General features: G+C 40.7%; 1 protein-coding gene across 2 annotated transcripts in view; it reads right to left on the reverse strand.

The window, feature by feature from the left end:
- The window catches only part of LOC111216770, a 16,143-nt gene extending 7,729 nt beyond the window's left edge, over positions 1-8,414 (reverse strand). The window contains exons 1-5 of one of the 2 annotated variants that reach the window (XM_022738387.1): positions 8,335-8,414; positions 5,882-5,976; positions 3,451-3,538; positions 2,241-2,356; positions 2,051-2,162 (exon numbers count right to left, since the gene is read on the reverse strand). In XM_022738387.1, the coding sequence (XP_022594108.1) occupies positions 2,051-2,162; positions 2,241-2,356; positions 3,451-3,538; positions 5,882-5,976; positions 8,335-8,410 (487 nt within the window). In that variant the 5' untranslated portion in view covers positions 8,411-8,414. Of the gene's footprint in view, positions 1-2,050; positions 2,163-2,240; positions 2,357-3,321; positions 3,539-5,881; positions 5,977-8,334 lie in introns of both variants that reach the window. The other variant, XM_022738386.1, reaches the window with a different exon arrangement.
- Between the last annotated feature and the right edge of the window lie 3,846 nt (positions 8,415-12,260).

Raw genomic sequence — 12,260 nt, forward strand, 5'->3', positions numbered from 1 at the left:
TGTCACACCGTGGTGGGGTTGACTTGTCTTGGGGTTTTTTTTGTCTTGTCATTTCCTGTTTTATTTTGAAAGAAGTAACTCTCCTCTCGTTTCAGGTCACTTGCCCTTCCTCATGTGTCACCGGTCTGATTGTCTTCCCTGATTCCCGATTGTGTTCACCTGCTCCTCATTACCCTCATGTGTTCAAATAGTCCGTGTCTCCCCTTGTCTTGTGCCAGTGTGTTCGTCTTGGTTCATGTGCGTTCACCCCAGCCGTCTTCACAGTTTTGGATCACAGTCATTGCCACAGTTCTTGTCGGTTTCCTCCAAGTGAGAGATTTTTTGTTGTAAGTTTTATATCTTAGTAGATCTTCCTAGTTTATGTTTGCATAGCCTTTTGTTTCCTCCGTGAGGAGTGATTTTTATTTACTTACTTTTTATATCATAGTACCTCCAGTTATAGGAGAGTTTTTGTTGTTTCTATTTTTGGTTCCTTTTTCCTCTGATTCTAGAGTGATTTTCTGTTTTTTATATGTAGTCTTTTTTCCTCCCTTATTGGAGTGATTATTATTTTTGTATTGATTACCCTGCTTCTTCTCGAAGAAGCACGTTATAGATAATATTTCATAGCCTGTTTTTGTTTCTCTGCCTTGGTATTTAGAAGCCTGAATTACTAATAAAGACTCTGATACCCTGCATCTGCGTCCTGTGTATAAGTCTGGCGTGACACCATGTTATTTAAAGAGCAGTCACCACTATATGGCTCAAATGATCTCATAATATCAGAGAACCTTGCTTCAGCCTCGCCATCTAGAAATGGCTTTTAAACTAAAAATTCCCTTCTTGTCCTTGTTAAGGTTAGTTTGGCATCAAAAAATGCACAGTGATGGTCAGAAACGCAACTACTGAGACATTGTCAATGTTTAAGCCTGTTGTTATTAATAAGTCTAGGGTGTTACCATGTTGAGGAGTGGCTTCATTTACATGTTGGGTGAGTTCAAGGTGGTCCAGTAGATTTAGGAACTCCATAGCTTTGGAGTCAGTCTTTTTATTGATATGTATATTCATGTCTCGACTCATGATTAGCTTATCAAATCTAGTGATACCAAGTGAGGTCAGCTCTGAGTTCCTGCAGAAGGAGTGATGAATCTCTTGGTGGCTGGTATACTGTAATGATAAGTACTGATTGTACTCCTTTCAATTTAAGAGCGAGATATTCAAATTATGTAAATTCAGCCTGGTCAATGTCATTACACTATCAAACATACAGTTCACCTTCTTTTCAGTTATCAGATCATTAACCAAGAAGGATTTGTTAGCCAATGATCTGACAACAAAAGGAGGAACTGGAAAGCGTTGGTGGAGAGAGGGATGTCTGGAATGCCATGCTTAGGCTTCTTCCACAGCGACCAGAACCCGGGTGAAGAAAATGGATTCTGGTTGAGTCTCAGCACTCTCTTTACCCCTGTTTTCAGCAGCAGCAGCAGCAGCAGGGAGCTGGGAACACACTGCCTGACTATGAATATGACTATCAACAGACAGGTCTTTTCTCTGTCTAATTCTGCTTGGATATGCACACGTCACGCGTGAGAAATAGGCAAGAACCCACTGTACACACGAATATAATGGCAGGAGTTTTCTGGATATTGGTTTGGGGTTGTCAGGGATTGCAGGTCTTCCAGTGTCATGACATTCAGGGTCATTGTTAGATTTGGGAAACAAATGATATCCATTATAAAAAAAAAAAGGATGATTTTTCAGCTATTAAGGAAACACAGTGATGTCATGGACCTAACAAACAACTGTGTGCTTGTGTATTTGTCCTTGGCCTGAAACACTGGAACAGCTCTTTATCACTACAGGAAATTCATGAAGGAAGTCAATGCTAGGAAAAGGGTGTTCGGCAGCTCTGCTCACACACAATCATGCGGAGAAAGACAGAATGGAAAAAATGGATGGACAAATGATGGGAAAATAGAATACCCCTGCTGTAATTGTTTGTGATATCAGTACAGACTTTAAAATTCCATTCTGACGCAATCACACACTTAAAAAAAACACCATACTCCACCTTTGCGAGTGTAGTAGTCCAGTATGCGCTGTATTTTAGGGCTGCAGCTGGTCTTATAGATGACAACTCTGTTCACCCCCAGTAACTGCAGCATTTCCAAACTCTGGACCAGCTATAATTGAACAGTGTTGTTTTTGTTTTAGTTGTTTGGTAGTTTAAGTTTGAATATAACAGTGTTATGTGACGTTACCTGCAGCACGTTGGTATACTCGAACATGGTGGAGATGCAGACGGTGAAGGTGTAAGGAAAAGAGTCAGTTTTCGCCTCCTGGTTCTTCACCTCCAGAAATTCTTGGTCACGTTTATCTAAGAGTTCACAGAAAAGAATCACAGATGGACAGTATGTTCAAATGGGATTGAAGACTGAAAACATTAACTTATTCAGTTACTACTAACTACAGGTTTTACATTGTTCAGCAGCCTGTTGCCTGTTGTTTGATCGTTAGTTTGACCTTTAAATCAACACTGACTGCTGCATTGTATCTAGTGAAAGCTGTGAAAACAGAGCTTTTGGGAAACATATGACATGACTTTAAGCTGCTCTGCAGTATGTGGCAGATCTTTATGCTATCACAGAATAAACTGAATTTGTTTTCTCAGACATCTTCACAACCATAAACCACTGATTTGATTTGAAGCCATAGTGCAGCAGTGAAGCATGGCAATGGCCATTTTCATACCGTCCCAGCTCCATGTGCATATAATCTAAAATATGGTTGAACCTATACATAAATGGTGCAACAGGCTATTGACATGAATGTGGCACTATTTTTCATGACTCTCCTTATATTTTCTAATTGCGCTGTTTAATAAGTGCCATTAAGAAATACAATAAAAAAGACAGACACTTACTATGTTCTATGACTACTATGAGTTGATAGCTGACAGAAAATTAATCAGCAACAACAAATGATAATTGACTAATTTTACAAACATTCATGAGTTCCAGATTCTCATTTATTAGAATTTGATGCTTTTCTTTGTCCTGTGCAACAGTAAATTGAACATATCTGGGTTTTAGACTTAGTTGATAGTTGTTGAAATGTTCACCAAACTCATTACGGCACATCGTCTGGACACCATGAATGTCTGCACAAAATTTGGTGCCAATCTATGTGGACATATTTAAAATTTCATCCTCTTGACACTATCAGCATTATCAGCACAAATTTTCATAGCACCTACGGATATTTCAGTCTCGACCAAAATGGTGGATCAACTGACTGACAGACTGACATTGCCACCTCTAGAAACCCTGAATCTCTCAGTACCTTCAGAATTGGCTGCGGAAGAGGTCACAGCGACATGGGACAGGGTCTCACAGCCTGAGGGGATAGGACACACGATCTCTGCTGTACCATACGCAAAGTTAAAGTGATCACCATGGATTTTACCGACACCTTCAGAGATGTGCAGTTGGTCCTGACAACAGAGGTGGCAACGGTAGCTTTGTGTCTTGCTCCTCAGCACCACTGCAAGAACATGAACCTGGAAGACAAGAATGAGGGTTATATTAGAGGGAACTTACCAACCTGTTTATCCTGGTATTTGCTTAATAATTGACTAAATGATTGGCTTGCAGACACTTCTTAAAGGTTCTGTAAACAAGACTTTAAACAATAATACAGCAGCAAACAAGTATTTTCTATGTAAAGATGTAGTGGAGTCATGGCATCCTGAGCAGAGAATGATCACACAATCTGAGTATATAATCTGAGTTTCTCTGCTCTTTGCATTACCAGGGGATTTTAACCATCTCACTCTCACCTCTCACCTGACTGGCTTCACTCAGTATGTTGACTGTCCCACAAGGGAAAATAAGACACTTGATCTGTTGTATGCAAATGTCACGGAGGCCTACACTGCTTCAGCTCTACCACCACTTGGCAGATCAGATCATAATCTGTTTTTTCTTCAGCCCTGTGTACTGAGGCAGGATGCAACCACCCACTCATTCAGGAACTGGACCCCGGAGGCCAGTGAGTCTCTAAAAGACTGTTTTGAGTGCACAGATTGGAATGTCCTGTTGGAATCACAGGAAAATGATAACAGCAAGGATCCTGATCTTGATAGAATGGTTGAATGTACCACAGACTACATTAACTTCTGTATGGACACTGTAATACCAGCAAGGACTGTACACTGCTTTCCAAACAACAAACCCTGGATCACCAGTAACATCAAGACCCTCCTCAAGCAGAAAGAGGAGGCCTTCAGGGATGGAGACAGGGAGAAGCTCAGGTGTGTGCAACATGAGCTGAAGAGGAGATTAAAGCAGGAGAAGGAGGACTACAAAAAGCTGCAGCTTCTCCTACAGCATCTCCTCCACAACCTGACACTGCAGCTGCAACTCCCTCCACACTGGATCAAGTCTCCTGTCCTTTACAGCAGAGGAGGTGAGGGCGGAGCTCAAGAGGCTACATCATGGAGAGGCAACAGGCCCGGATGATGTGTATCCGAGGCTGTTAAAGGACTGTGCAGCCCAGCTGGCTGAGCCTCTCCAGAGGATCTTAAACTTAAGCCTCCAAACAGGGAGGGTCCTGGTCCTGTGGAAAACATCATGTCTTGTTCCGGTACCTAAAGTAGGACGACCAGCTGAGATAAATGACTACAGACCGGTGGACCTCACATCACACATCATGAAGACCCTGGAGCGGCTGCTTCTCCACCTTCTGAGGCCACAGGTTGAACATGCACTAGACCCCCTACACCACCTACAAAGAACATATTGGAGTGGATGATGCCGTCCTTTACATGCTCCACCTGTCCATTCTTACTTGGATGAGCCAGGTGGTTACATGAGGATTATGTTCTTTGATTTTTCAAGTGCATTTAACACCATCCAACCCCCCATCCTTAAAGACAAGCTGGAAGGGATGGGGGTGGGAGGTCTAGGCCCACCCTTCAGCCAGTCAACATTCAAGGGAAGGACATTGAGGTGGTGCACACTTGTAAATACCTAGGTGTGCACCTGGACCGTAAACTGGACTGGTCCCTGAACACAAATGCCATCTACCTGAAGGGGCAGAGCTGGATCTTTTTCCTCAGGAGACTCAGGTCCTTTGACGTCTGCAGTAAAATGTTGCACATGTTTTATCATCAGTGGTGGCCAGTGTACTCTTTTATGCTGCAGTTTGTCCGACATGAACACAAAGAGACTGGACAAGCTGGTAAAAAAGGCTGGGTCTGTGCTTGGCAGGAGTCTGGACTCACTCAGGACTGTTGTGGAGAGACGCATGCAATGTAAGATGGAGGCCATCTTGGACAATACCAACCATCCTCTCCACAACATTCTGGCAGGACAGAGAAGCAGCTGCAGCTACAGCAAACGTCTCATCTCACTGCGCTGCAGAACAGAGAGGTTCAGGAGATCCTTTGTTCCCACTGCCATCAGGCTGTAGAACACCTCAGCCAAAGGAAGTGGACTAATCTAATTATTATTGTTCATTTGTTATTAACTGTTATTGTTATTATTGTTATTATTATTATTATTATTATTATTATTATTATTATTATTATTATCAATGAGCTAATGGACACATGAATTTCCCCTAGGGGATAAATAAATTATCTATCTATCTTCCTCCCCACATTTAAAAACACACAGGGACGCCCAAAGGAGGAATTTCCAACATGGCTATCAAAAAATGTTTACAGGTTGTATTGGCATGTGGCCTACACAGAATATGTATTTGTAAGCACAAAAGAAATTAACTATGTCTTAGACCATCACAAGTGCTTCACCCTAACTGAAAGTTTATCGTTCCCTGATGATATTGAACCACAGGGAGTAAAATGTGGTGGAGTGTGTGCCGTGCTCTTGTCACTGACCTCCTTTTGTTCCGTACGATGTTCCCAATAAGCTGATACCAGAAACGTCTTCATCCCGTCGACTGCCACGAAGGACACCTTCTCTCTCTGGGGAGCTGCATGAGTGAAAATTGTTATATCAAGTTTGTGCCTGAGCGCTTGAAAGTTGTCTTTCCACAAAAGCTACTAAGCTGTACATTTCTTTGCACTCACACCATAGCAACAGTAAATAAAGGGCCAAAGATGTTTAGGTTGGAGTGATCCCACAATAAAAGGATTATTTCTTATTTTATTAGAAAAAAAGTTGGGTCAGGTTGGAAACAAACTCCCAACTTGGTAAGACTTATCTGAAAGAGAAAACAACAGACAATGAGTGAAATTATTCCCCAAAATGTCAGGAAACCTCCCCTGACTTCCTGCCTTTGACCTGACTTCCTGAGGTTGTGTGCATGGTTGCTGAAAAATTACTGACATGTCTGGTGCCTTCACGTTCAGTGAGCTCCAAATAAAGAGGCTTAGATCATTCAGAGTGACTGTTGTTTTGTTTACTTCCTGCCTGATCCTCTGACTGCTTGTTGCTATCTTCCCAGATATCAGAATGAACTTGGCGACAAGATTATCATAATCGACAGTAATGATGGTCAAAACCACAAAAATATAGACCAAGTTGCAATAAATTGGATTATCCTGAAAAACTGGGGTTTGCAACAATTGACTTTGTGAGTACAATGATATAACAACCAGTAGAGAGGGTAGAAACACTATAAACTAGAGCTAACTATAATCTCTCCACACTGCCAGCTGCAGGTTCATTTCTGTAAATAGATAATGAACAGAAAAGAAATAAAACATGTGGATGAGTCATGTGTGGCTGTTGTGGCTGTTCTGAAGTTAAACATGTAGTTTTAATTGGTTACACTTCAGTCACTAGTTCATACTTGTTCTGTTGTACATGCAAATAGACAAAACACAAATTCAGAAAACATTTTCATCGGTTTGACAACAAATGTGCTGCAAATACTCACAACACAATGGAAGTGTGTGCCATTGGGCCATATGCCAATCACCTCCTTACAATTTGTGTGCAGTACAAACCCCACCCTCCCTCTCCCTGACCTTCCTGTCTCTCTCTCACTGTCGCTATCGAGATTACGGCAAAAAATAACTTTACAAAAACGGATGAACCTGCTGCGACGCTCCTGATGTTCAGTGGTTTGTGACTTTTGAAGTTAAAAAGCATTGAACAACAATGCATTTGTGTATCTGGTTGTGCTGTGAGTATTTGCAGTGCTGTCATGTGTTGTCAAATGGATGACGATGTTTTTCTGAAGTTGTTTGTGTTTTTGTCTATTTGCAGGTGTTTTCTTAAGTTGCAGCGTGTTGAGCTCTCAGGGAAGCCGTAGACAACAGAAACAGACAGACATGTCAATGAGAACAGCTTCACTGAGAATTCAGCTGTATCAAAATACTGTGTATGTGAGCACAGAGAGGAGGAGAGGAGGAAACAGATAAAGAACTGAAACCATCTGATACTACTATTCTTGCTTGATTGCAGGACGTGCTAAGGTTCTGTAATGCACACAAGTTGTAAGCAGGTGGTTGGCATTTGCAATCTGAGTGCTGCATCTGGGTCTAATTGGGCAACAAAAATACTCCTATTGTGAAAGATTGTAGTTTCAGTTGGCTTTTGATGGTAAAACATATCCGTCTCTAATCAACCTCGACTATGATCTTTCCTGTATTCTTCAGCACGTGCTGTGAGTGCTGAAGAGCAACCACGAGGAAGCTCAATGCTTGATGTTGTACTGTGAGAGCAGATATAGTAGGAAAAAGTGAATGAATATTATTGCAGATCATGAACATTTTGCAACTTAGCAGACACATAAATTAAAAAGTAACTGTACATCCTTGCTGCAGTTATATCGAAGTGCACTCCAGGCCACACCCAACCACATCTATCATGAACCTCAACCTCATGATGCTAATAAAAACTTAATTCCTTATGAGTTCCTCAAAACATAGATGGTGCACATGCAAGTAATAATAATAACAATAACAATAATGATAATGCGTATTAAAGTCTTATACACAGTATATCTGAAGAGAAATCTAAGCAGAATGTTAACCCATGCACTTTTTATGCTCACTTCAGCCTTTCTGACTCATTTGATGTACAACCTGTTAGTACTGTACATCCTGCATTCAGATAAACTTTGGATCAGACTGAATAACACCAATGATTATCAAAAGCTAACATTAAATGCCCTGATGGGTGTAAAAATGAAAAGTGATGTAAATGCAATAAATACATACATGATAATGAGAGAGTAAGTGAAATATGAGTTTGTATGATACTTAATGGCTAAGTGAGAACAGGAAGAAGAAGGTTTTCTTTAGGAGAGATATCAGACAAAGACATTTTACATTTCTTAAAAACTTTAACAGTGACAAGGATTCGTTAAGAGTCAGTTTACCCATATGTCCTGGATTACATTGTTGAGTCCGTCTGAGCAGTGCTGAGGTCTGAGACTTTGTTTGGTAGGACGGCATCTTGTTTTGAACGGTCCAGTCCTTACTGTGGATCCACAACAAGTGATATGGGTGAGGGCACATGATGTAATCACAGTTTATCAAGTTCAAAGAACACTAATAAAAGAGGAGGTGGTTGATTATGAAGCCTATTGTTCTGTCACTGTGGCTTTTCTCCATTGTTCAGGTGCTTTTTCAGGGACAAAAGCCTGAAAATGACTGAATGTTTATGTGAGACTGTCTTGTAAAAAAGAAGCCTGCAGGTTGTCTGTGCAAGCACTTCATTATGACCCACAGATATATAAAAATATTTTCTAATAGATAGTGACATAGTTAATAGTAGATAGTGTCTTTTAACCACGACTGTTCCACAACCTTATACGTGTTTATAATTGTAACTGTAATTTTAAGTAAGGAAGTAGGTATCAGAAGGAAGTAGCTTTGAGCGTACTTTATTTAATGCTTCATGTTAGATGCTAAAGAAGAGGAAGAAAATCAGCTGAAGATATAAACTAAGACCATAATCAGACAGGATGTAGTTTTTGTGAGAGGCCTCTTTTACGTTTGTTTTCTATAGGTAGTGTGTATTTTGTGTGCCGCTTTTCCACACTGTGCACTTCACGTTTTTAAAGGAGCGCTCTGAAAACCTCACACTGAAAAAAGTTCAACTGAGAGCAGAAAAACACCCAATCAATCAACCACCCACTCATTTGCAGTTTTTCCCATTGTTAAATCCAATAAAGAGAGAAACTAACAATCAAGTGATGGCTGTTGCTGGATACCTGGAGCTATATGACTATGACTATGAGCTATGACCGCAGCTACCATGGTTTGGACAGAAAACAGCAGGTCTGGAGGCAAATTAGTGTAGTACTTTGACATTTCAGGTTTTTTTCATTATCAGATCTCAACTCAACAAATCACAAAAAACTCCCTACTGTGTGTTTATCTTCAGCTATTGAGCACTTAAGGCTCGGAACAAGGTCTGAGTGACGAACAGCTTATTGCTGTAAATAAACAGTGTATTGTTGCACTGAGATGTTTTAAAGGTCCATATACCTACTGTAGTATAACGGTAGATGTCCATGTGTTGTTTGATTCTAAAGCAAGTCTAGTTTCTATATTAATACTGTGAAAGTATCAAGGTGTCCACCAGAGATCAGACAGACCCCATGCCACTTCTTTGAACATACTGGTGAATTTAAACAGCCGGTGGCATGGTCAAACACGTCGTAGCAATCACAGACCATCTGGTACCTGTCTCAATAATCTTAGATTTATCAATACTGAGCCACAACCAGTCTCCCTTCCTGTCACAGATCCCCAACAGCTGAAATTAGCTCTTTTGAATGTCAGATCATTGGCTAACAAATCCTTCTTGGTTAATGATCTGACAACTGAAAAGAAGTTGAACTGTATGTTTTTAGTTGAGGCCTGGCTAAACAGCACTACTGCTGTAGCAACACTGATAGAGACTTGTCCTTGCCTTATTCTTCAATAACAAAACTCCTTCAATCAGAGCCAGTATTACTGCTGATGTTAACACAGATGATCTCAGTGAACCCTGTAAAAAAGATGCTGCCATGGGAAAATTCACCTGTATTACTTTAACTGAGCTTTGCAGGGCTGTCACTGAGTGTAACTCCTCTACCTCATGTATTGACCCTGTACCAACAGCATTTTTTAAGCAAGTGTTCAACAGCAAGTCATGCATTGAACATTATCAATATATCGCTTCAAAATGGCATCTTTCCAGATGTCATTTCAAAACAGCTGTTGTAAACCCTTACTAAAGAAACCCAACTTCTTGAAACCACAAATAAACATCTTCTTATGGCTCAAATAAAACACAGGCATAGTGTACAATATGGGACCTTTAAGAGGCGTGGCAGCTTCTACAGCAGACGCACATGTCATTAAAATGTTTAACCAGGTCATCAATATGTAAAGATGATGACCCATTCTGATTTAACACAGAGAAAATAAAAGAAAATGTAGCTATAGACTGACTGTTAATGAGGTGACATTTTACAGTGTGCTTCTGAGTTATGTTTGTTTAAATGTAGTTTGTGGTGAAAAGTGGATGAGCATATATATCCTGTGGCGTAAATACATTCAACTGGAATCAGATGTATTAGCATAAAGCCTGCTGGCTACATGTGCTGCGTGCACTTACAACAGCAATGGTAAATCAGTGGCTGTTGCTGCCATCCTGGAAAGTGCTCATGTTTGTTCCCTGGACGTTATTCTGTACATGTTAGGCTTTACACTGATGTCATAATCATTACTGAAATACTGTACATTATAATGACTGTAGTCTTAGGCTAATGTCGTCTTGGAATACCAGTGACTTAGTAGCTTACCTATAACGAGTCATCAGGTATGCTACCTACCTGTTGTTATTAATAAACATTGCTGAAGATAACACCTCAACATCCCTGCATTCTTGTTGATGCACCACTCCCAACCAGCTACAGATATAGTCCGAGCTATCAATCTTTCACTGAAATCCCTAAACCACACACACAAACAACAAAACACACACACACACACACACACACACACACACACACACACACACACACACACACACACACACACACAACTTGTGCAAGTGCAAGACAAACAAGAGCACCCAGATGTGTCGGATAAGAATGAAACTCATCCTTCAAATACCAGAAACTTGGAGAGAGGGAAGCTTCTATTCCTATCTATTCTAATCTAATCTCATCTAATGCAATCTATTCTATTCTAATCTAATCTATTCTGTTCCTTTCTTCAGGAAAAAGCCCCAGTGGTGAAACAAAGACAGAAGCCTGGTAGTGTAGCCGGATCAACATTTCAGCTGTTACAATTTCCCCCATTTATTTCTAATACTAAAATGTCACACTTTTAAAGAATAGAGTGACTGAACTAGAGCGCAAAATCTGAAAATATCACCAGGTGGAGCACTGAAGGAAGAAGTTCAACTACAGCACTTCTGTGGCTAAGATTTTCCTCCCCTGCCATTGCAGCAGTAACCCCATGTAGCTCCCTTCAAACAGGTCAAAGGAGATGTTGGATATGTTATATGCTGTGTCTTTTTTTCACCTTAATTTCAAGATTTTTTTTACCGCCACATTTAATGCCACAGTTGGAGTTGCTTGAATGAAACTCAGAATAATTCAATATTTGAATCACTGTCATTCTGAAGCAGATCAGACTAGTAATATCACCCACCTGAATATGGAATACAGGAAGAGAACGAAGAGGAGGCCGATGCAGAGGCAGATGAGGCAGTTCATGAACAATGTAGATATTTTCCATCGAGGATGCTGAGGCTTGCGGTCCATCACAAACATATAGTCTCAGTTCTGCTGGTTTTGGCTCAGATACGTCTCCCTGATCCTGGTGGAGAAACCTGGACAAGCAGAAGGTATGGTCAGGTGACACGCTTCAGCTGTTCTTATACTCTCAGTGGAGGATCCGTAGAGCAGTGGTTCCCAACCTGTTGGCCAGGGCCAACTGCTGGGCCGCGAAGGTATTGGAAGTGGGCCGACAAATCATTTTCAAAACAGTACACTTTGGGTGAAAAGACGTAATTATGTAAAAAAATGAAATGATCTTTAAAAACATTATAAATATTTAAAAAACTCCATTGTTTGTTTTTTTTCCTCATATTAAGGCCTATCACTGCGATAAGCCAAAGACTTGAACTATTATGTTTTCACCACCACATCAAATATTGGTTTGCGATGTCAAATGTCAGTGGATTACATCCACGGCAAAAACTCATGAGTCACAAAAGCCATTGCTTTGCAGAAGAGGCCAGTCAGAGGTGACAGTGAGATAATAATCACCTCCTCTGATAAGCTGTCCATCTGTTTCGCAG

The sequence above is a fragment of the Seriola dumerili genome, unplaced genomic scaffold (genome assembly GCF_002260705.1).
Source record: "Seriola dumerili isolate Sdu_G_001 unplaced genomic scaffold, Sdu_1.0 BDQW01000036.1, whole genome shotgun sequence".
NCBI classification, from domain to species: Eukaryota; Metazoa; Chordata; class Actinopteri; order Carangiformes; family Carangidae; genus Seriola; species Seriola dumerili.